General features: G+C 41.8%; 1 protein-coding gene across 2 annotated transcripts in view; it reads left to right on the plus strand.

The window, feature by feature from the left end:
• paxip1 (PAX interacting (with transcription-activation domain) protein 1) overlaps window positions 1-26,505 on the plus strand; it is a 65,322-nt gene that overhangs the window by 10,984 nt on the left and 27,833 nt on the right. For both annotated transcript variants that reach the window (XM_056597075.1, XM_056597076.1), the window contains exons 6-8: window positions 17,230-17,305; window positions 17,396-17,914; window positions 20,013-20,128. In XM_056597075.1, the coding sequence (XP_056453050.1) occupies window positions 17,230-17,305; window positions 17,396-17,914; window positions 20,013-20,128 (711 nt within the window). The remainder of the gene's footprint in view (window positions 1-17,229; window positions 17,306-17,395; window positions 17,915-20,012; window positions 20,129-26,505) is intronic.

The following is a 26,505-nucleotide window of genomic DNA, read 5'->3' on the forward strand; positions in this document are numbered from 1 at the left end:
TGGAGAAGCTCCATGTGATGAAGGTGGATCCTGACATGGTGGCATGGATTTCAAACTACCTCACGGACAGGCCGCAGTATGTTAGGCTGCGACACTGCTTGTCAGACGTGGTGACCAGCAACACCGGCACACCCCAGGGAACTGTACTTTCACAGTTTTTGTTCTCCCTCTACACCTCGGATTTCTGCTACAACTCCCGAGCATGCCATCTGCAGAAGTTCTCTGACGACTCCTCCATTGTTGGATGCATCACAGACAATAGGGAGGAAGAGTATAGGGAACTAGTTGAGAACTTTGTGGGATGGTGTGACGGGAACCACCTTCAGCTCAACACCGGGAAAACCAAGGAGCTGGTGGTGGACTTCCGGCGCAGAAAGAGCACCCCAATACCTGTTTATATAAACGGGGAGGAGGTGGAGATGGTGGACACCTACAAGTTCCTTGGGGTGCACCTGAACAATAAATTAGACTGGTCAGACAACACTGAGGCCCTCTACAGGAAGGGACAGAGTAGGCTGTTCTTCCTGAGGAGGCTCAGGTCTTTCAAGGTGTGCACTAGGCTACTACAGATGTTCTACCAGTCTGTGGTAGCCAGTGCCACCTTCTTTGCTGTAGTGTGCTGGGGAGGAGGCATCGGGAGCGGTGGTGCCAGCAAGATGAATAAGCTGGTGAGGAAGGCGAGCTCTGTGGTGGGGATGAAGCTGGACTGTGTGGAGGCTGTGAAAGAGAGGAGGATGAGGGGGAAGCTGCAGGCGATCATGGACAATCCCTCTCACCCTCTCTACGCTGAGCTGAGGCAACTCAGGAGCACATTCAGCCACAGACTCTCTCAGCCACGTGCCTCAAAGCGCTTGGGGGGCTCTTTCATCCCATCAGCTATCAGACTTTATAACACCTCAACCCCCCGCTCCCAACGTCCCCAAAGCCCCAACAGCTCCTTTATCCAGACCTGTTTAAGGACTAAACCGCACACCTAAGGACTGCACCTATTGTAAACCTTGTTATTTGTTATTTATTTACAAAATTTTTCGATTACTTCAGGGTCCCTGCACATTTGGCACATTTATATTTATACTTATTTTTATATTATACCTCATATTTCATCGTACTTATTTATTTACTTAACACACAGGTCACCTACAAACGGAGAGTTACATGTATATAGTATGTTTGTTTTATCTTAATCTTATTAAAATAGTTTTGTACTATAATTTATTTTCAATTAGTAAATGTATTGTATATATACTGTTTTTTCGCACTTCTCTTTTCCCACTGTACTGCTGGTCACCTGTGAATTTCTCCCAAGGGGGATTAATAAAGGACTATCTTATGTTATCTTATCTTATTCAGATCTTCACAGGCCGCCAGCATAATGCCTAGTGCTAGGTACTCGGGATCCATTGTTGACGCTTTGTTGCTAAGCTCGGTGTTGCTGCGTCTACTTTGTATAGTTCATGTCACGCGCAACGCAACTACTGTGAGGAATTCCCGCATTGAGCAGATATAAAAACTACTGGAACCTTTATGACAAAAATGTAAAAAGCATTTATGTTAGTTCTAAATCCTAGATTTTCAAAATATCTTGCAAACGTGGATGATACAAAGAGAGAGAGAGAGCATCGCACCCTCGAATCTTGTAGTCTGGCCAGTCTTACTACGAGACAAGGCCCAATTTCCTGGCTCTGTGATCTTATAGTGTGACATGTTAAATCGTGGAGGAATGTCTGAGAATCGTGTAGTCTGAACCGGCCATAAGTTAATTTTCTGGGGTTCTCTGAAGTGGACTTCATAAGGAGACCTCCTTATTCTCGAGCACTGATCAAATTCTTGGCACTTATGACACCGAAAACTATTGCCACCCATTATCAGTGTCTCTTCTTAATTGTAAAGGCCAGAAACATTTGATAAAAGAAATATAGTAAATGCAATGGCTAATAATGATTCCAAAAAGATTGTGCAATGAGAATAAGGTGGTGTGATCTTGATGCAATCAGAGTACCATTGATAACGGAGTCCCTTTTTAAATGAATGCGGAGTGAGAGCATGCCCTGACAAAAGACTTGGGATGGGAATGCAGGTTGGATACCGTGCCATGGTCCCTAAAAAGAGAACAAGCACATCCAAATACATCATCTTTTTTTTCCAAAACTGAAACGTTAACATAAACAAAATGCACTTCACAAGTCACGCCTGATGAACGATGACGTCTAGTCACACGTTAAAACTATTTGCATCAGCAAATGGAGCATGAGAGTACGCAGTTGAAGTAGCATGTAGTAGACCTATTTTGTCGAACTGAGGTAGCATGCACAAATGAAGCAAAAATGATTAGGTCTACATGCTTTTTTCTTCTCCAAATTAGTATGTTTTCATTCAAATAACAAATGCAGGGTAGCCGCGGGGTCTTAAAAGTCTAAAAAAATGTCTTAAATTTCATGTTCCTAAATTAAGGCCTGAAAAAGTCTTAAATTGCGTTACCCAAGTCTTAATTTTTTAAAGATGGTCTTAAATTTCCTACTAGGATATGTTTTCGTAGTCAACCGGACTGTAACACAAGGGGAAAATGGGGGGCGTTTTGCGTATCGGGGTTTTGCGTAACGTCAGAGAACGTCTCATTTATTGGAGCATGCGCGAAAAATACTTTGGGTTTTCGCGCCGGCAATCTCAACAAACAATCAGTCGAGAGGAGACGCCACATCATGGGGAAGCAGGGCTCTAAAGTCTCACGCATTCGGCGTGAGACACACGCAATTCGACCCATGCACACGCTCACACGCCACACTTCTTATTTCTCACGCAGAGAACTTACCAGGATAGCGCCCACCAACTTGCGCCACTATTTAACAGTGGAACAGGTAGGAATCAAATGGGTTCCCCTTACGAAAGGTGACCAGACATCCTCTTTTGCCCGGACATGCCCTCTTTTTGAGACACTTTTAAAAAGAAATGTGTCCGGGCGGAATTTCAAAATCGTCTGGGATTTTATTAAAGCCTCATACATGTTCACATTGAATTTGCGTTGCGTTCCTCTGGGTCGGTCACAAACTACTTAAGCTACGCCCTCCCCACCTCAGTTCTGTTCGCTTTGCATTGCTGGAAGTGAGTAGGGGGAGTGGTTAAGTAGAGCCTTCAGATTGGAGGGTTTGACTTAAGAGTTACCGTCATGTTTTTTTTTGCCATTATTGTTTTATAGGGACAAACATTAACAAATTTGAAAAGAGTTTGTTTGTTTATATTTTATATTGTGTGTTGAAAGTTTGATATTTAAACCAAAAATACAGCTACACTTTCACACCATCACTTTGTGTATTGTTTTTTTAATCTTTTATTATCATTTCTGGGTACATGGTCTTAAGAGACATCAGGCCTCTAGGCTTTGAGTGCACACTTATCCTTTGGCACATTCATTAATGTATTGACATGAATGTTTCATATGTTCCAAAAAAACATGAATAACATATGCACGACCGCGTTTTACGACCGCTTAATGGGTGCGATGTAGGTCTGAATTTTCATTGAAGTGGTCTTAAAAAAGTCTAAAAAAAGTCTTAAATTTGGGTTGATCAAACCTGGGGAAACCCTGAAATGGATAGTTACTAACCATTTAGAATTTCAAACAAAACAATATAAATGCCAAATTCAAATTTATGAATATATAAAGATATCCATGGTATAGCAAAATCCATATCGTGGCCCAACATCAGACCGGTATTCACATGTAAACAAAAGTAGTTCACGCCCTGTAACCCATTTATCTTTCTCAACTGGTTTTAAAATTCACATTTAAATAGATTTTTAACTGATTCACAATGCATCGTACAACCCTAATATCCAGTTTAAGCCCCTCCCTCCCAAATGCAAAGACTTTATTCTTTCTGAAAATAAGATATCCAAAGGAAACTGAGTTTAACTCAAACTGTTATAACACCTGTGTGATTGTTGTGCAAATGAAAAAATCACTGGATACTATTTGGTTAGAGTAAATAAAGCTAGAACACAGAATAAGTGGAAGATTTCAGTCTGAAATGGATTTCTTGTTGCAGAGATTACCATCTAGTGCGTTGTCAGTTGGTAGCCCAATAGTACTGTAGGACAATAGCACAACTGCTTATGAGTACCTGGGTCATTATCTGATGATATGATATAGACTATCACGGCCAAAAGATGTGTGCGCCTCCGGATGATATTATGAATCCTAATCTAAATCCTTTAGTAGGGGTAGATTTAGGGTCTGCACTTGCATTACATTTAGCAGATGGTTTTATCCAAAGTGGATTACAACCAGTTTTATACACATACCAACAGTGTCAACCATGCAAGGCTACAATCGGCTCATCAAGGACATTTCTGGTTATCTGTCTCGCTTAGGGTCACCTCGACACAGCTAGGACGAGCCTGCCCTTGGATCAAAGCTAACAGAATAATTACATAAACCAATGGTTCGCTAACTTTCGTACGTACAACCTCAGATAATATTTGGCTCTTCAAGTACCACCATTATGACCGACGTTGTAAAATAAAACGATACAGTAGCATAGGCCTACCCTATTCAGCTACGTACAGTTCGAGCCGGGGCATCAACAGTCGGCTGGCTATACAAATGCAAACACAATCCTGCGATGTCTGGATCAAAAAGAATCAGCTTCAGTCCCTGGTGTGGCTCAGAATACATCCTGCTTCTGTATTTTGTTGTTGAGAGGGTGCATGGCCTTGTCCGACTGTATCAAAAAGTCCAACAACAACTACCGTTTGAAAGCAGACGAAATCTATTAAACTCTGCTCACAATCATTGAAGTCCTGGGGTACTTCAGAGGTTTCGATGCTTGTAGTTCGGTTTGGCCGCCACTGGTAAATATTTGCAGAACTGAGAGAGATGAGGTGCGCAATGATATTGTTCCTGACTATTGAATCGTGGTATCTATCAAATGGTTTGTCTATCAGCACTGCGTGTTTCGATAGATAGAACTTTGTTGGTTATGAGATGCAGTTTGAGATGCGTTCTTATGATTAGAGATAGACCGATATGTTTTTTTCAGGACCGATACAGATTATTAGTTGTCAAGGCGGCCGATAACCGATATTTGGAGCCGATATAAATTTACAGAAAAAGGGAAAATATTGGCGTCAAAATTTTGAATAATACAAACTAGAGCCCGACCGATATATCGGCAGGCCGATATTATCGGCCGATATTAGGCATTATTCAAACTATTCGGTATCGGCATTTATAATGGCCGATAAATTAATAAAAAAAAAAATAATAATCCACCAGAGGGCGCTCTAACGCCCCAAACCCGCTCATTCAGGCATAGTGAATGACGGAGATCGACGGAGATCATTGGTGTTGTTCATAGCTGTGTTCGAAATAATTCCCTATCACGGATATAGTGCACTATATAGGGTGCTCGCCATTTTGTAGTGGTGTTCGAATTCTCAGTAGTTAATTTCATGCACTATATAGTGCACTTAAATTCCCTAAAATTTGAGTGTCCATACGATGTTCCCTACATGTTACTCCGTATACCAAACTGCAATGCGGTCGTGTTTTTCAGGAGGAGAAGAAGAAGCTGAATAACCGCGAAAACTAATACATTTAATGATGGAGTCTCCGGCTTTCGTTTAGAAATGTCAACAATTTATTTGGGAATTAACATAGAAAATGTAACATTCAAAATTAATTAAAAAAACTTGATCAAGGAAATGTATCATTCAACATCAATACAAGCTCCAGCTTTCCTCGGGAGTGCCCGGTTTGTTTACATGATGTGGGCGCATCTGTCTGCGTCACACAAAAACCCGGCACATTTACTGACGCAAATGACGCTTAGAAATGTTCAGCGTAGTGTCCGAATTCTCGTTTGTTCGTTCCCTATATAGGCTAGTGCACTATATCATAAACACTATATAGGGAATAGTGAGGGAGTGAATAGGGAATGATTTCGAACACAGCACATGTGTGCAAGTGTGTTCATGGTAAGTTGGCAACTGTCACGAGACATACATTGCTTGAATAACAATTAAAAGAACATCCTCATAAATTCTCTAAAGTCGATAAGCATGACTTAATTCATGACGACCATGTCCAGTTTGGCTGTTGTTACGTGTTAGCTGAGTGAAAAGGATTTAAAGGATAACTACAAATAACCAATGTTAGGAAAATATGTTTGTTTTGTTGCGCGTTTCTGTTTTTTTTTTTTAACTATATCGGCCGATATATCGGCATATCGGATTTTTTTTTTACAATTTTCTTTTTATTCATCAATAAGACAAACACAAATACAAGTCATCAACAACATCGACGACCATAATTGAAAATTAAACAATAAAATAAATAATAGAAAACAAAAAACAAGGAAAAGAAAAGAAAAACCTGCTGTCATGTCAATTCTGTGTCAACTGCCATAGGGTCCACTTCCTCCATTTACTGTCCATCTGTGGTCCTGTCAGCCGTAGCCTGTGTGTCAGTCTTTCCATCATATATATTTCCCCCACTGTGTCCACCCAATGGGTCTGAGTGGGTAGATCCTCACCCCCCCATTTCCTTGTAATTACCTTTTTCCCAGCGACCATAAGTATCTTGAATAGATATGAGTCTCCATCATGTACAATATCCTCTGAGTAAATATACAGATACATCAGCTCATGGTTCATAGGGAATTCGTATCCCAGGATCTCTTGTGTTAACCCATGTACCATTCCCCAGAACCCTGTTATTTTGTGACAATTCCAGAAAATATGTGCATGGTTAGCATCAGATGACCCACAATTCCTCCAACATGACTTTCTTTTCTCAGAGTAGTTATTAGATATTTTAGGAGTGATGAAAAAACGTATAAGATTTTTCCAGGAAAACTCTCTCCAGGCTCGTGAACAGGTTGTTGTCTTATGTTTTTCCCACATATTATCCCATTCATCGTCAGGTATTTCCATGTCAAATTCTCTTTCCCATTTTTCTTTAATATATCCTGTTGTGCTTTTGTCATCCATTAATGCCTTATATAATGTAGTTATAGTCCTGACCCGGTTCCCTTTATACGTATCAACCAATACTTGTACCACCTGGTTCATTTCTAGTGAGAGCTCCTGTCCAATCCGTTTCCCATAATAATCCCGTATCTGTAGATATTTGTAAAAATCCCGCCAATCCAGGCCATATGTCGTTTTCAAGTCTTGAAAACTCATTATCTTCCCCTTTTTCACCAGTGTGCACCATGCCGTAATGCCCTTGTCCGCCCACTGTCTGAGTCCCCCACGCTGCCCATCTGATTTAAAACTGCTATCAAAAGCCACCCATTTTAATACATTTGCATCCTTCTCCGCCTTATTATGTCTAAGTAATTTGAACCATAATTCCAAGGTAAATTTTGTGATCGAATCCATTTGATTGCTAACCTTCTTAAATGTTTCTCTATCTCCTATAATACTCTGTATCGGACACATTCCAATTGATTTTTCCATTTCTTTCCATTTTGCTTCATAATCTAGTTTACACCAACAATGTACATATTTTAGCTGGGCCGCGTGGAAGTATTCTCTCAGGTTGGGCAGACTCAGGCCCCCCTTCTCCCTCTTTAGCTGGAGGGTTCTGAATCTCACTCTTGGTCTCTTCCCCCCCCATATAAATCTAGATATCATCCTGTCCCATGTTACGAATTGCGTTAGAGGTATCTCTATCGGTAATGCTTGGAACAAATCTAAAAGTCTGGGTAGTACATTCATTCTTATTAATTCAATCCTTGAGCTAAAATCCAATGTTAGGGTGGTCCATCTATGTATATCTTTTAATAATTCTCGGTTAATTCTATCATAATTCGCCTTGTATAGTCCTGGTATGTTTCTAGTCACTTCTACTCCTAAGTAGTTTATTTTCTTTAGATTCCAGTTTAAATTGAATTTTTCTTTAATCTCCTTTGGTGGTGTATAATTGATGGTGAGTATTTGGGTTTTAGTGATATTTATCTTGTATCCTGATAGTTGTCCATATGTGTTCAAGAGATCTAGAAATTCTGGCAACGACTCACCAGGCCGTTCAAGGAATGCAATGACGTCATCTGCAAAGAGGCCGACTTTATGCTCTACTCCGCACACTGTCACTCCTTGGATTCTTCTATTTTCGCGTATGGCTTGGGCTAATGGTTCAATAAAGTAGGCGAACAGGGTTGGTGACAAACAGCATCCTTGTCTGGTTGATCTCTGTAGATCGAACTTGTTAGATAGGCTTCCATTTATTTTAATTCGAGCTGTAGGTCGTTCATATAGCGTCCGGATAATCTGTATTGATTTCTCATTGAATCCGAACTTCTCTAGCACTGTGAAAAGGAAAGTCCAATTTACCCTGTCAAACGCCTTTTCGGCATCTACGCTAACCAGTATCGTGGCTCTTTTCTGTTTGTTTGCCTGATCTATAATATGCAGTGTCCTCCTAATGTTATCGTGCGTCTGTCGCCCGTTCACAAATCCTGTTTGATCCTCGTCGATCAAATCCGTGTAAAGGCGTGCAGTCGTCGAGCAATGATAGATGTATATAACTTGTAATCCAAATTTAGTAGCGATATTGGTCTATTATTTCCGCATATTTCCCTATCTTTCCCCGGCTTAGGTATGACTGTTATTACTGCTTCTGCCCATGATGGTGGTATTTTGCCTTTTTGTAATGTCCAATTAAAGGATTTAACTAACAGCGGAGACAGTTCGTCTTTGAATGCCTTATACCATTCTCCCGCGTAGCCGTCACTCCCAGCCGCTTTCGCGTTTTTTAATCTGTTTATGGCCTCCACCACCTCCTCTATTGAAATTTCCCTCGTTAGGGAATCGTTCTGAGTCTGTCCAATCTTTGGTAGGTCTAGTGTATTTAAAAAGGACTTGATCTCCTCTCTTGGTGCAGACTCTGGCTGTGTATATAATTCCTCATAGTATCTCTGGAATGTTTTTTCTATTTCCTCTGGCTCTGTTATTAACCTGTTCGTAAGGGGGTCCCTAATTTTATGTATTTGACTGGTTGCGAGTTGCTTGCGGGTCCGTCTCGCCAATAGTTTTGTGGCTCTCGGGCCTATCTCATAGTAACTTTGCTTATAGAAGAGCATCTTCCGTTCTATCTCCTCTGTTAGATGCTTTTCTATCTCTAATTTTACAAGCTTAATTTTCTTTTGTGTATCCAAGTCAGCCGAATTGTGGTGAACTTTTTCCATTTCTCTCAGTTTCTCTATATTTTCCGAATACGTTTTTAATTTCATTTTTTTTGCGTAACTCGCTTCCGAAATTAATTTGCCTCTCATAACTGCCTTCAAGGCGTCCCAAACCATCGTTGGCTCCACCAGCTCATTGTCGTTTTCCGTAATATAGTTTTGTATTTCTAATTTGATTTTGTTCTTCCTTTCTTCATTATTCAGCATACTCACATTCAATCTCCAATTGGTTATTCTTTTCCGGTTACTAATGCCTATGTCAAGGTACAACGAGTTATGGTCGGACACATCTGCACCTCCTATATGGCAGTCATTAACCCTGTGGGCATTACCTGTATCCACAAACAAATAATCTATTCTAGAGTGTACTTTATGCACCGCCGAGTAATGTGTGAAGTCCTTCTCTAGTGGGTGTAGATTCCTCCATATATCGACTAATCCCATCTCCTCCAATAATGTATTTACGTATCTTGATATTTGTATTTTCGATTTTTTAAGGCTCGTTGTGTCCATGTTATAATTTAAAACAACATTCATATCCCCTCCACAAATTAAAATACCCTCAGTTTCCGCTGCGATAACATCAAATAGCAGTCTAAAAAAGTGTTGGTCACAGTCTGGGGGCGCATACACATTCACCAGAGTAACCTTCACATTATCGAGCTTCCCTTTCACAATAATATACCTTCCCTCCCCATCTCTTATCTCTTTTTCGTATTCGAATTGTAACTGATTTGATATCATAATCGTCACACCTCTTCTGGGACCTCCCCTAAACGAACTACTGTACACATGTCTATAACCGTATCTCTTAAGCTTGTCATGTTCTACTTTGTTGAGGTGAGTCTCCTGTAGGTAAATAATTTGGGCTTTGTCCCTCTTTAATTTAGTTATAACCCTGTCCCTTTTCTTGGGGGTATTTAAACCATTAACATTAAGTGACACCATTCTAACAGTCGTACCCATCTAATCCTAGATCAAAATCCCTATTAAGCACCATAAACAGCAGTAGGTTGAGTATACAAGGAACATTTAACATTGCATAACGTGCAATAAAACAGAACATGAAATTATAAAATGCAATAAAACAAAACACAAACTTCTTCCAAAGAAGGGGATGTCGTCTCCCCCAAGTCCCGTTGGTAGGTTGAGGGGGTATCCTTCCTCTCAGAAAGGGCCCCTCCCTAGAACCGAAATCAAACCCATTCCGTAGGGCTCCCCTCCGTCTAGTCAAGTCCAACTCTTATTTTAGTCTCTCTCAATCAGCGTCAGTTACGTTGTATTTAGTAGAGGTCCGTTAACATACCTTGTAGGCCTTCAAACTGGGCCTTAACACATCCATTCGGGTCAGCGAGCCAGGCTCATTTTCCCCTTTGAAACCCCCTCAGCTTCTCCTTGGCAGCAGCCGCTGCCATCCTCCCCGTCCTGCTTCGAGTCACCTGTTGCCATTCTGCCCGATCTCTTGTCTTCTCCCTCCCTGCGGTCGCGGTGCCTTCTCTCGGGAGATCCACCTCGTAACCTCTCTCCTTCATGTCTCTCGCCACGTCCTCTGCACTATCGTAGGTCTTGACTCCGCTTCCCCAGTGTATGCGCATCCTCGTTAGCGGTGTCTGGAAGCGGATCTGTTCTTCCTTTAGTATTTTTTTAATGGATCCGTATGCTTTTCTTTTCTGGACCACTTCAGTTGCATAATCATGGTCGAAAAAAATCCTCTTCCCTCCCACGTGAATTTTCCTCTTCCATGCATGACTGAGCACCATTTCCTTGGTCTCGAATTGTAGGAAGTTAACTACCATTGATCTTGGGGGTGCGTTCGGCGGTGGTTTCTGTGCCAGGGCCCTGTGTGCTCTCTGTATCTGGAGTGGAGTGTCACTAGGTAATTCGAGTTCGGTGGTTAGGAAGCGCTCCAGATACTTGCTTGTTGAGTTCTCCTCCGTGTCCTCCGGTATGCCAAAAATGCGAATGTTATTCCTCCTCGACCTCCCCTCGAGGTCCGTCATTTTCTCCTGCATCTTTAGGGTCTGGGCCATCATAGCTAGCATCTCGCTCTTAGCTTCTACTTGCCATTCTTCCAGTTCAGCTACTCGTGTTTGGGCTTCCTCCATGTGGTCATGCTGCATTTTCATGTCGGCATTAATTCCTTCGAGTTTACTGTCAGTTTCTTTCCGGAATCTATCGAATTCTTCCTTTACTTCTCTCCTCACATCTATTATCCCTTGTTTGACTTCTTTGACCTCCTTTTTCACCTCATCCAGTTGTTTGCCTATGGGTGCTAGCAAGTCAATTAGTTGATTTAGGCTAGCTGGTTCTGCACCTGCGCCATTCTTCTCTTCCCGCTTTCCTTTGTCAGAATTTGGATCCATTTTTCTCCTTTTTTAATTTCTTCTGACTTGATTTTCTTGATATATCCGGCCTCTTTATTGGTCCCCTCCTATATATTATTGAATGTATTTGTTTAAATTATGATTTTTGAGGGTTTATCGTCGCCGAGTTGAGAGAGCTCAAAATTACGTGACTTTTCACTCCAACATCTTACCGGAAGTCCGGCATATCGGATTTTTAAATCACAAAATATTCATATCGGTATCGGCCTTAAAAATCCTATATCGGTCGGGCTCTAATACAAACTCCAACACTTAACTTCATTTACATGCCTTTAACCACTTAATCGTCAAATCTCGCCGGCGGACAAGTTTTAGTTACACCACCCCTTCCCCCCCCCCAACATGCTGGGTCAATTTTCAGCATCATTCAGTTGAGTGATATAGTCATGTCATGCACCGTTTGAAAGCTTAGAATCTCAGGAATGACATCCAATGTCAACCATTCGGTGGAACAAATATGTTTAGCGAATATAGATAAAAAATATCCTAGTGTCTTAGGTCAAAATAGCCCCCCTCAGCCTCCTCCTCCCTTAGTCCATTCTAACTTTATCGTCGTTGTGGATATCCTTAGCAATGAGTTGATACTTCATGTTGGGCCTTGAAATGTTCATAAGAGTCCACAGAAATCGAATATCAATATTATTTTAGTCTAATTACATTGTGTATATGCACAAGCCATCTTATACAAAGCAGCCGAAAAATAGAAAACCGAAACGCTGCAATGTTCTTTTGTAGAAAACTGCGATTTAGGGTTTGAATTCCTCTATTGTCGTCTGATTAATGGAATCCACTGTGTTAGCCAGGGTCTCACGGTGACATAGAGCCCTCACACATGTCTGTCAGACCAATACTTCCTTGTTTACAAGCCTTACAAGCCAATGAGGCGATCACTATCAAAACGGGGCATGTATACTTTGATTGACAGCTACACCAGCAGACAGCAAGGGCCGGAGGCGGGCCTTAGATATCCTAATAGGCAATGAAAATACCTTTCTGATGATATCCAGTATGTCAAACACCGTCTCACGTGTGGTTGAGAAAACAAATGCGCAAGGGGTGTGCGTAAACTAGCAGGCTCTTCCCCAGAGTGCGAGTGTGAAGCAAGTGGTTGATTTGCGCGCTCGTGTGTGCTTTGTTTATTTGTACATAATTATTTATAGTATTTTTACTATTTCAGTTTTGGTGTTTATACCATCGCACTTTTCACTTTTTAAGTAAAAATAATAGCCAAAACACTTTGTTTGAGCTTTTTTTTGTCCGTCGTGGCTCTGTGTGTAACCAGAGCGTGTAACCAATCAGATGGTGCTGTGGGTTGGACAATGCTGGAGACAGCGTAGTGACAGCAGACAGAGAGGCGCGGCTGCATCAGAGCCAAAATAACCCCGTTTTAAATTGATCTTATTGGCCGTCGGATCAAAAAAAAGGCCGACGCCGATATGCGTCAAAATGCCGAATATCGGCGCCGATAATCGGTCGATCCCTAGTCGTGCCTCATTCCCTTATTTTCTGGAGGGACTGGAGAGATCCGTATCGATCTCCAGCACTACCTGTTTAAAATGACGCAATATGACGATTTTTGCGTAGAAGTAAATAGGAAGTGGGGCTTCTCGTAAGACTACAACCACTAGTCCCACCCCTCTATAGGGGGTGGGACCCACTGACGCTACAGACCTATTAGAGCAGTGCCAGTGGGTGGGACTTCACCAGCAGACACTAACATCCACAGCGTCTGAAGCTAAGCTAACAGAGGCTGTTGATAAAACTGAAGTACATTGGCGGAGGGTACTGGATTTGACATAGAGGATGGCACCATGCAAAAGTTCACCATTTCGAAAGAAATACAAACGAGGACTACCGTATTTTCCGCACTATAAGGCGCACCGGATTATAAGGCGCACCTTCAATGAAGGGCCTATTTTAGAACTGTTTTCAATATATAGGGCGCAACGGATTATAAGGCGCGTAGAATAGAAGATACTGCAGTCAAACGTTTGACTGGGGATTGTGTTATGCATCGACTAGATGGAGCTGTGCTAAAGGGAATGTCAACATGTCAGATAAAGTCAAACTTTATTAAGCGTTCTGACAATTCCGTTCACTCCCATGGTAACGATCTTCAAACGTTAATGTGCATATTAACAATATCTCCCATCCTTGTTCAGTTGTAAACACGTAAAAGAAACACAGTCTGATACCGCTAATTCAAACGTTAGTGCATAACTCAACATTGTTAAGTTACGTATAACACGTAAAGCTTACTTTTTCAGTTCATTCCCCGTCCACGAATCCCTCGAATTCTTCTTCTTCAGTGTCCGAATTTAACAGTTGGGCGAGTACGGCATCCAACATGCCCGGCTCCCTCTCGTCATTAGTCAGTGTCACTGCTGTTGCCTGGCAGTTCAGTGATTATTCCTGCCTTCGTGAAAGCTTGGACCACAGTTGAGACTGATATATCAGCCCAGGCATCCACGATCCATTGGCAGATAGTGGCTTAAGTCGCCCGGCGCTGTCTCCCCGTTTTGGTGAACGTGTGGTCGCCTTCCAAGCCCCCCTCCACACGAAGCCGATTATTTGGTGAAACCGAATAAGTCTTGTCCGTTCGGCCGACCGTCCAGACGGAGCCGGCGAATCCGGTGCCCGAAACTGAACATTTCTGAAACCACCCTCGGAGGTGGTTTCAAATCTATCCGGACCCATGCGGTTTCGAGTTAGGATTCGTGTGGACGTCTGAAACGCTTGATGGCATTAGCCCCCCACCAGCTGGGAGATGTCAGAGTTGGGTTGAATTTTTTATTTAATATTTTATTTTTATTCTTTTTGTAGCTTTATATAAAGCCCCTTGATAAATGTAATTACTAACTGTACATTAAAAAGTATTTCTGCTCAATTAAAAGGTTGAATCTCCTCGTGACTGAATGTTTGTATACAGCGCGCAGGCTTGATGCGCTCCACTTTTTTCTGTGGAGAACCAGCGCCTTGAATATTTACTACAGCATTTCTACAGCTCGATGCGGTTTCGAAATGACTTGTCTTTACGGAGATACCCCTGAACTGCATAAAACGAAATCGGATCGTTTTCACCAACTAATACTCTTCACTAGAAATGTTGTGTGAAATGATTTTCAAGCAGTCTTGCGGTATCAGCTTGGTAGATGGAACAGCGAGGTGTTCGATAGGCGGAGATCTAGATCAGCGGAATTGGCCAGCGAAGCTGTGCATCGTGGTGCATGGTGGGAGTTGTTGTCTTCAATCCACAAGCGCCAAAAAGTCACTTTCTGCCTTTCCTCGGTCAAGACGGCACCAAATTAGAATTTTATTTTATTATTCAACTACATATAGGATCCAATTTCAATACATGTTCATGCCTCCACCGGTGAAATGCTCCTTTAACCCATTTATGCCTAAAACGCCTGCTAAAAACGCCTGCTAAAATCCTATGCTATTCTAGGAAAAAGAACCTCATTTCCTGAGGTTTTTCTGAGAAAATAGTAAGAATTGTCAACGTCTACATAAACCTTAATATCTAAGCCTCTGGAGCACCTAGAAACATGAAATAAAAAGCATTTTAAAGGTAAGAACTACAGGTTTTATTAAAACATGCTCCCTGAGCACAACCATAACAGCAACATTTTAAAAACATTCTCAAAACAAGATTAAGAAGAAAAAACAGTATAAATCAATGATATAAAATACAACAAATAACATTTTAACCAAAGCATGGTAAAGGCACACCCCTGACCTGCAGATCCAGCAACAACTTCACGCTGGTGTAAAAGTTGTCCATGTAAACACACAAGTTTGACCCAAAATACGGTTTAGCCAGGTCTGACACAATCCGGTAAGCCAGGCCTGTCTCGGTCTTGCCTGCAATGGCCCCTGTGTAAACTTGAAAATTGTTTATGTAGCCTGTATTGCTCTCTGCCATGACCCACACCTTTATCCCCCACTTCACCGGCTTCATGGGGAGGTACTGCCGGAAGGCAAGGCGTCCCTTGTATTTTACCATGGACTCATCCACGCTCACAAACCCATTGACCTCATAGAGGGCCTGGAACTGATGCAAGAGGAGGTCCATGAACCGCTGGATCTTCCACAGATTATCGGATTTATCCAAGGCAGGGTCCAAGTTATCTTCTAGATGGAGATATCTGAAAATGCATATATGACAAAGAATTTGAGCCTGACATTTATTTCCATCATTGTGTTTATTTGTATTATGTTATTTATAGTATTTATATTCATAATTGTATTACTATTTATTAATTATTCCATTATTGTATTTATAACTAACATCATTGTATTTATTCAATATCAACCATCATCACCATTAGTAATTGCTATAGCACCACTATCATTACTGGCCATTCCGTTTTCTAAGAGAAGAGAATGGAACTCGGAAGAGAGCACAAGAAAAGAAAACATAAATATTTACCTCCAGATCATGTCGAAACGGTCCCTTGACATTTGTTTGGTAGAGCCACTTAGTTTGCCTCCAGTAATCGCGGCGTGCTGGTAGCTTTAAAATTCCAAAGCAAAGACACAGCCCGAGGAATGTTTTCATTTCTGTTTTCGGGACCGGGGTCCACTTGAGGTCGCGGGGGTCTGAGCTCGTACCTGTTGCGCGTACCGATTCGTTGGAATCCGATCCAGTGGATCAACCGGCACAAAATCATTCTCGTCCTCATTCTCATACTCAAATCCCTTGAATTCTATGACAATATCACTGCCATCGCTATCAAAATCCTCCATGTTCATTGCTACTTCTCGGTCGCCAGCTAGACGCGTCGCTAAAAACAAACATAGAATATCGCGTGGCTATATGATTGATTGACGTGATTTTCAGCCAACCAAAGTTCGTTTTGGTGGTCTCCTGATCTTTACCAAAGCCTTAAGACCCACCCCATGTGTATTTTTAACCAACCAGAGTGAGTTATATGCTGCATTCGTCATGAAAACAGCACTTGTACAAAATGCTGCGCTACGCAGCAACCGGCAGGAAAGCCTATGTTGCGCTACGCAGCAACCGGCAGGAGGGGCTATGCTGCGCTACGCAGCATCCGGCGCCAATGGGTTAAGGACCTCTTTGGCGCCATAGCTCACAATAAAACTAAAACCATCAGCCCCATGATTATAGATAAGTAAAGTCTACGTCCCCTCCCTTGCTCCGTAGTTTTAAACCATAATGGCTGTTGTAGTTTGTTTTCAGGCAGATAACATTTATTAAAATAATTTCATTGACGAAGCCTTGTGTTTATAAGTTTGATCAATCATACTCTACATGCAATAAATTGTTCATCGACGATGAATCATTAACATCCCTAAACTGCATACAGCTTTGCACTGAAAGTGTTTTTATTTTTATGAAACATGGCACTATATTTATCTGTAACATGAAGATGTTTCTGCAAGTTTGTCTTTTGAAGGAGCATGCAATGCTTTATTTCAAGTCAGACAATGGTATTTTATGTGAAAGTACTTATGGAGGACTATTTATGAAAGGAAACGGGTCATTAGACTATTAGACTTTTATAATTACATTTTATACCCACTCCTAAGCCGCCACAGAATTCAGCGGTTTCCCGGCATCGACTTATTTTGGAACCAGTTCTGTCTGACATTAACAATGTTTTCTTGTTGTGTTTTGTTGTTCTTACTTCCAGCCCAAATTTGAGTGTGCTCTGAAGCATCCTTACATTAAGATTGTTACCCCAGACTGGATCATCGATTCTGTTAAAGGTAATTTCAAATGATGAATTATAATAATGTATTTTGTTAACTTTGGTTACACCAAGAAGATAAATATGTCGCTTTGCTTAATTTCTAAAGGCAACACCAGAAAGGATGAATTATTCTATCACCCCCGCCTCACCTATATGGAGCTTGAGGATGAAGGGGAGAGTGATGAGTCATACGACCAGCGGTCCCGTTCTGATGGAAGCAACAGCCCGCGGCCCTCACGCCCTTCCAGCACTGCCTCGTCCTGTGCTGATTCTCCCGACAGCCCCCGCCGACGTCCAGGCCCCAAAAAGCTTTCCTCCATCACTTTCGCTTCATCACGTAAGCCGGAGCGCGGGAGTGAGCGCATGTTCGACGACTCAGACGACGACTCCCCCGCGGAAAAGGAGGGGCGCAACCTCAACTGGACACAAGTGGTCGCTCCTTCGGCGATCGCGGCCACCAACGCAACCAGAAGACGCGGAGCGCCAGCTGGGAACAAAGACCCGCCCCCCCCCTCAGGCCAAGGGCTCGTCAGCCTGGGAACCACTGCTCCTTCTGTGCCTGAGAACGCCGCTGCAGTGGATGGATCTTCTGCCGCTGCTCCACTCAGTCAATCTACACAGCAAGGTCTGTATGTGGCCCGGGTTCGGCTTTTATCGGGGTTTCTGATTTCTTTGCAGTGTGTATTGATGATTATCAATAAATGTTATTGTTACATTGTTGTTACAATAAATGGGATTATAGAGGAAGATTGACAGCTCTAAAGCATGAAGATGTTAATCGGCACAAGTCAAGAACATGACTTGATTGATCCATCGAGATCTTAAGCGGGGAACCCTTTGAGACATCTGCGTTGGCTCTAGAGATTTAAACCGAAACCTAAGAAAGCCGAATGAATGGCTATAAGGCAGGGCAAGAAGAGGAATGATTCTGGATAGGTACTACCAGTTAAGGCTGCTAGACCCACGGTAACTTGGACACATTTTGTGCCTCTCGCGTCCAGTTTGAGATTGCTGGACACGACAAGTTACTTGCAACTCACCTGTTTCCACCACGGTTTCAGAAATATATACTTTAAATATATTTTTGAGGAGAACTGCGTTCATGGTTTACGTAGAATGTTACATGTTTCTGTAATGTTTCTAAGGTAGTGAACACAATTTGAGAATAACTTGCTGAAGTAAATGGAAAAAATGTGACCCCAAGACACACTTTATCTGGTTTATGATTCTTTCCAGCATAAACCTTTTAGAAATGGGTGGCAAAATTCTCATACATTTTAGTACTTTGCCCTTATATATTTCGAGAGTTTCTGTGGTCCAGTAGAAGCTGAGACTGTTCTACCTGGAATTTAAGATTTGCTAGGGTTGTTATAGAGTGGTGCTTACATGGCAAGTGAGTATTTTGGCCTTATCATAATTTGTATGCATATTTTCCAACATCAAGCTGTATAAACCTGAGTGCTTATTGGATTTAAGCATACCAGTGTGTATTTGCGTAATGAGTGAGGGTGTGGCCTAAGGAGATCAACACTATATCAAGGTGTGCATAATTATTAGACAGCTTCTCTTCCTCAGGCAAAATGGGCCAAAAAAGAGATTTAACGGACTCTGAAAAGTCACAATTTTTAAATTCTTTCAGAGGGATGCAGCAAAGTAATTGCTAAGATATTGGGGCGTGACCACAGAACCATCAGGCGTTTTGTTGCAAATAGCCAACAGGGTCGCAAGAAACGTATTGAGAAGAAAAGACGCAAATCAACTGCCAAAGATATGAGAAGAATCAAACATCGAACCCACAGATTTTTCAAAGGTTTTATGGAATGATGAGAGTGACTCTTGATGGACCAGATGGATGGGCCTGTGGCTGGATCAGAAACGGACACAGAGTTCCACTTCGACTCAGATGCCTGCAAGGTGGAGGTGGGGTACTGGTATTGGCTGGTATTATTAAAGATGAGCTAGTTGGACCTTTTCGGATTGAAGACGGCCTCAAAATCAACTCCCAAACCTGCAGCCAGTTTTTAGAAGACACTTTCTTCAAGCAGTGGTACAGGAAAAAGTCTGCATCTTTCAAGAAAACCATGATTTTTATGCAGGACAATGCTCCATTGCATGCATCAAAGTACTCCACTGCATGGCTAGCCTGTAAAGGCCTTAAGGATTAAAAAAAATAATGACATGGCCCCCTTCCTCACCTGACCTAAACCCTATTGAGTACCTGTGGGCCCTGCTTAAACAGAAGATTTACAGTGAAGGAAAACAGTACACCTCTCTGAACAGGGTCTGGGAGGCTGTGGTTGCTGCTGCACAAAAAGTTGATCGTCAACAGATAGAAAATCCATGAATGGAAGGCTTGTGACAGTTATTGAAAAGAAGGGTGGCTATATTGGTCACATATTCTTTTTTTGACATGTCAGAAATGTTTATTTGTAAATTTCTAAAAAGTTTGTAAAAAGTTTTATTCTCACAACAGATGAAAAAAAACAAGTGAGAGGGGAAGATGTTCGTTTTTTCATTTAGTTGCCTGATAATTCTGCAGACTGATAGTTGCCTAATAATTGTGCACATATATAAATATTCTCTTAAGACAAATCCTCACTTTTACTTTCTTAAAAATTCAGGTTTAGGTTAATGAACATTTTGGATTGACCGAGAACAGTGTAGTTGTTCAATAATAAAATGAATCCTCAAAAAAAATTTTTTTTTCTATCTCTTCATGGAAGGGGTAGTTTCAGGTTCAGAGGCGGTCCCAGAATGGAGTCCGGCAGCAAGAACTCTACGGAATATCACCAACAACTCTGATATGCAGCAAGCCAGCCGACCCACGACAGCCCCCCATGTAAGTAATAATTAACAACCTCAACTACTGCTGTTGTGTTGTGTTGTCAGCGTTTGGTTGATGCCCTTTACCTTTTGAACATGTGAGCATTGTTTGTATGTCATTTTGAAAGTTATTTTGGTCTCACTTGGGCTGTAAAATGTCTTCACTCAATCCAATATTGCCGATACCTGATGACATCTTTGAAACGGCAAAGAAACTAAACTACAAATTAGGGATGGGCAGGAGTAGTAAATTCCAAACTCGAGTGATCGAAGGAATTCCTCGAGGATCAATCGAGTACTCGTTTAATCGAATCTATTTTTAGAATGCAACGCATCTGCAGCAGGAATAGGCCTAATGATGAATGGCAATATTGCCAACCAAACATGTAATGCTTATTCTCCATCAAAACTAGTCAGAGTTATCAGAGTATTCATTATTTATTTTTGCAAACCTTCAAAAAACATTTTCCTTCCAAAAATAAAAATGCGTCTCACAATTTAAATCACGTCGAACCAAGGCCTGTAACGGTTTAAAAAAAACAAAAACGAAACAAGTAGCCTAACCATTGCAAATCATTTAAAGCTGCAAATAAAACGGCAGCAAATTGACTATGGAAATACTCAGCGTTGTGATCTTCTCTACACGTCCGGGATTAAAGCTGTGTCTTGCGGCGGTGAAAATAGCCGACACACTTGGTTGCTGCGGGTCTGCTTTCCCGAACTCACCGTTGTGTTTCAGGAGTATATGTTGCCGCATAGTACTTGTACTCTGGTAGCTCGATTTCGCTTGGCATATTTTACATTTCCCCCTTATGATCTCCTATTTCTTTAAAGTATTTCAATTCTTCGCTGCGCTTTGCTTTAACCGCCATCTCTTAACTTTTTGGAGTCTGGCGTGCCTGCACACGGCACGTCACGCGCCACACAGACATTTTTTACTTTTCATTTGCTTTGTGCCCACGGCATGCGTTAGTGGCGCCGCACATAAAATTGATACATTTGCTTCAGAAAACTTTGTTTGTGTGTATATGCAAACTTGAGTTTGCCTGTCCACCATCCGAGTTAATTTGTAACGAGGATTACTCGAGTAATCGATTCCTCACGCCCATCCCTACTACAAATATAAAATATATAAATGTTACCCAAACCCTACAATAATAATAGGTATCCAAAGATACTGTGAATACCTAATAATGTATATAGTTGCAAGGAAAGATGACTGGTTCCTACAATATGCTGAGCATGGTGGCCATGGCTTGATGATTAAATCATAGTAAACATCATTGAATTTCTTTCAGCATGTCTTGTTGAGGTCAAGGCATTAATTATCCCAAGGGCAGATTCAACTACATTCTGAGAAAGAGAAGTCTTTCATATGTGAAGGTATGGTGAGCTTGGTAGATATGGTAAAATGCCATTAATATGCCTTAAGTGATTGACCGAAAAATGAAGAAAGAGAATGCGCTTAGTAGCAAGCCAACTCGTCTTGTGCGCAAGATTCCGTCAGCATGCTGACATTCATAATGCCACAGAGTTATGCCGCTCCCTGCCGCCAAATAGGTCCCTTTACTTTTAGAGACCTGCTTAAGTGCTGTTTCTATAAGTGTACCAACTTTGACAACACTGAGGTTTTCACCCTCGGAATAATAATAATAATAAATTCATATAGCACTTTTCTCACACTCCAAGCGCTTTACATAGGAGCACAATAATAAACAAACAAAAGGAAATGTAAAGTTGATGGCTTGGGTTGGTGGGTGATCTAGGGGTAGGCGAAGGAGAAGAGATGGGTCTTGAGGTTGGACTGGAAGATGGTGAGGGACTCGGAGTCACGGATATGTTGGGGGAGGGTGTTCCAGAGCCTGGGAGCTGCCCTGGAGAAGGCTCTGTCGCCAAGGCTGAATGGTTGAAGTCGGTGTATTTTCCGCTTGGACTTCCATTGTAAAAAATAATTGAGTTAGCTATTGAAACATATGACCTAATGGGTAGTTCCTTGATGGGTATACCACATTTAAGGCCAATAATGTCAAGAGTTGACATAACTTTATGTGGACCTCCTTACTTCCGGTCTACATATACCTATTTAATTAGAAATGTATAAGCTGTTCAGGTTTGGAGTGGTTGAGTTTAGCATTTTTGCACCATTGATTTTTCATATCAAATATTAATATTGTAGATATTAATTTCAACTAAATTCTTGCATGAGGGTATCTTCATTCATAATAAAAAAAAACAACATTCGGGAATATGCAAATTATTCTAAAGAGGTCTAGACGCCGTGCGCAGCCCCGCCTTCTCCAGTGTACCAAGAAATCCCACGCCGTGACGAACAGGGGTTTTTACCCCCTCGGTTATACACAGGAAACTTGAGATAAGACGGTGAAATCGCAGGGCGTGCCAAGCCTCGACCGAACCGGCATGGTAGTGTAGAAAGGCCTTATGCTGATGAGAAGGCAGTAGTGCGCACCTAAAGAAGCAGCCAACCACTCTTAAAACACTTCACACAACACAGCACACACACACCACGGCGGGTGCTGACTGCCACACATACACACACACACACACACACACACACACACACACACACACACACACACACCACTGATTGACTGCGCACACGCACAAAACTCTGTTCCTAACCTACTCACCATTAGAAGTAGGGGTGGGTATTGGCATGAACCTCACGATACGATACGTATCCCGATACTTGGGTCACGATACGATACATATCACGATATTGCGATTTAAAGAGTTTATGTATTTCAGATTATATTGATCAGAGGACAAATTGAGTCAAAACCATTTCATTCATAACAGCTATTTTTTATTTCAATTAATGAAATAATTTTTGTTTTATTTCTTACAGCTGAAACACTGAGCCGAAAACTGAAATAAAGTGCACAGTAGTTTTTCACAGTATGAAATCTGAACTGAAGTTCAAATGAAAATAAAATACCTATGTGCATGCAGTAAAAAAGTATAAGAAAATAAAGTGCAGAATAGCCCTTTTGTTCCTCTAATCAAAATAAATAATAAAGTAAACTGGACTGCTGGCAACTTCAGTGCGCGCTGAAAAGACAAATTTAGTGTATGCGCGAAGCATTTAAAATGCGGCATACCGACTAGCTCTGCTGCGCTGGTCATGTTTCTGGCGTTGTCGTTGACAATGGCTGGCTCCTTATTCTGAATGCCCCATTCGTCCACGGCCCTCTTCAGCAAATCCGCGATGTTACTGCCGGTGTGGCTCTCATGCATTGCCCTCGTTTGCAAAACATGCGTAACCATTTCCCAGTCGTCGGAGATGTAGTGGGACGTTATGGTCACATACGACTGTGTGGCTCTGGAGCTCCATCCGTCGCAGGTCAATGCAACCCGTTGCGCAGCGCCAAGGGATGTTTTAACCGCTTTCTTCACCTCTTCATACATCGCGGGTACAGCTGTGTCCACCATGTAACCCTCGTTGTGGTATCTTGTAACGTGGCTCTAAAGTGTGCAGCATCCACCTGAATCCAGCATTATCAACGACGCTATAAGGGCGTAAATCCTTACAGATAAAGTGCACAATCGCCTCTGTTATGCGCTGTGCGCGAGGTGAGGTGGAGGGCAAAAAGTTGTGCAGCGTCATCTGGCTCGGTTGAGGTTGAGTCTTACCCACTCCACAGGACACCCGAGGTAAATCAATTATAACGCCAGACTATAGATTTAAATGTCTGTGTTGATAGAATAATGTTAGAAATAAAACTAACCTTGCATCGCATGAATCATCGAGGGACTACTTTCTCAGCAGAAGCGGAATTCTACTATGCGCTGGTTAGGTTTGTAACCGAATCACGACAGAAGAACGTAAACAGAGAAGCGTGGGACAGAAGCGCAATTGAACAACTAGGCAACATGATGGTTCAGTGTGCTTTTAGAAATTGTAGAAATAAACGGTACAGATGGGCACCACAAAGTTTCCACCAATTTCCAGTGCGAGATCCAGAAAGGACTCAACTGTGGCTTGTTGCTGCTGGCTTTGACATCAAAACACCGGCTCGTACATGTACGGTTCGTTGGATACAACACATTCCTCATAATCGTCTTCAAAAGCAGATGCATCGCTAACTCCTCCTAACGTGGCCATATCTTGTTAATTGAATACGCTTGTATAATTCCTTCGTTCACTGTACTCTGCGTTTGTAGCAATGACAGCGGCAGGTAACCTAGGTATCAGTCCGCCGCTTCCGTAGCCTACGTACAGGAATATAAACACTGCTGCTGAGACCCCGCAATTCCCTCAAAATGCAATGCAATGCAAGGTTGGTTATATTTTGCCCGTTGACGTGCGCTAGCCTAGCACGAGCGAACTCTGCAACTAGAAGGACTGAATGAAATGTGTTGAAAACTGTCTCCAGTGATATAGAATACCAATGCTCACTTCGGAATCAGGCCCTATGTCCAAAATTCCGAACTACCCCTTTAACAACAAAGTATCGATATTTGGAGTTTAACAAATCGATATTTTATCGGCCAGCAAAGTATCGCGATATATTGCCGTATCGATTTTTTTACCCACCCCTAATTAGAAGAGCTATATGCGGAATAGCCTCACCAGAGACTCGACTTGCGTTAAACAGCAAAGTCTCAGAGCTTGGCGTCTTAAATCTTTTGTGGACTTTTGTCAACAGCTCCTGCCTTTTCTCTACGTGCAGTATCACACAAAAATACGTAGGCCCAATGTCTGGTCGCCATGGTTGTTGTATATAGGCCTATAGAGGGGGTTCCGTTTAATTTAATATTGCATAGTTTCCAATAACTATTGCATAACTTTCCAATGACCGTGACACACTCGTCACAGTCAGGCGTGACCGGTTTGTCTCTAACCTTCCAGGAGTAGTAGCAGGATTTGATACATTTAAAACGGTTGTGAAAGAAAAAAAGTTCACTGTATCCGTGCCTTTACATTTAAGCTAACATAATATATATATATATATATATATATATATATATATATATATATCCAATATAAAAAAAAAAATATAACTTTTGAATAATTTGGCGGGCCAGATATGGCCCGCCAAATTGCCGACCCCTGTCATATAATTAAGTAATAGATCATGACAGGCTGTGGTATGTGCTCATTATACCACTGTTAAGGGGCGTTGTCCGGCCCCGACGCGCTGCGGAGGGCCGGCGAGAGGTATATACCACTTCAGAGTGGTATAATGAGCACATACCACTGACTGAAGTGATCTATTGCTTTTATACAACGGTTACTATTATGGCGAAACGAAAGTCATAGACACACTACATTTAAAAAGAAACCAAGAAAGTCAAAGTAGCCGTTTTATTAAAGAATACAAAAAAGTAGTCCCTCCTGGCTGCCTTGAAAATGCACGACGGTCGCTATGCAACACACTTTAGCGTCCCTCCGAGAGAAGGCTCGGCTAGAGCGGTTCGCCGGCAATTTATCCTATGGAGCAGTTCACTCGCCGTGTGCCTAAGCTTTCGTTAGTCTCCATCGCATTGCTCACTCCCGGAGTAACAACATTTACACCCTCTCCATCATCCAACATATGTTTTACTTTGTAACTGTTTCTACTTCCAGGCGCGGAGTGATATGCAAACTTTCACAAAATGATCGGGCGTCATAGCAGTTATGTATACGCTCATTATACAACAGTTAGGAACAAATCAGATCGCTGGATTTAGGCCCCCCGTTGTATAATGTATATTAGATGACATTATTATAAGCCCCCCGAGTCCGAATTTACAGGTTGACTCAGATTCTTCAGTGATTCGTGATTAAATAATTTCATAAAAATTTTGACCGGAGCGCTAGATTCAGAGGCTATATCCAACAGTAACATTACATGATAACCGATGTTTAAAGTAATGGATGTTTATGAAGGAAATATTCACGTTCTAATCCGAAGTCGGAAGCAGAAGGCCAACTGTGGTTCTAGCATGGTTAACTGCTGGAAGTGACTGGGGATGGTAACGTGTTGAGGATATCAGGTATCTCTGTTCAACAAGAATAATCTGCAATGAACATTAGACAGTTCTTGACTTAAAGTTGTGTTAATTTATGTCCTTGTGCAATCACGCAAATAAATTGCATCCAAAACAAGATAAGCTAGCTCTGTGAGCTGCATTAACCTAGCAAAGCTCAACGGGATCATTTGATTATAATCGTCCAGATCCTTTTTTGCCATTGTGTCGATTACACATCAGTCTATTTTTATGTTCCCCTCGTGAAATATAAGTTATATATTATAATATAATTCTAAATATCGGTCTAACGGGAAAAAGGGACGAGTAGGACCATCAATCTCAAACAGCTGAGTTGGCGCAAATTTAGCCAACTTGCAATCTTTACAGATCCATGCAGACTCCCGCCGTTTCCTTATTTTC

This window comes from Gadus chalcogrammus, chromosome 8 (assembly GCF_026213295.1).
Source record: "Gadus chalcogrammus isolate NIFS_2021 chromosome 8, NIFS_Gcha_1.0, whole genome shotgun sequence".
In the NCBI taxonomy this organism is placed as follows: Eukaryota; Metazoa; Chordata; class Actinopteri; order Gadiformes; family Gadidae; genus Gadus; species Gadus chalcogrammus.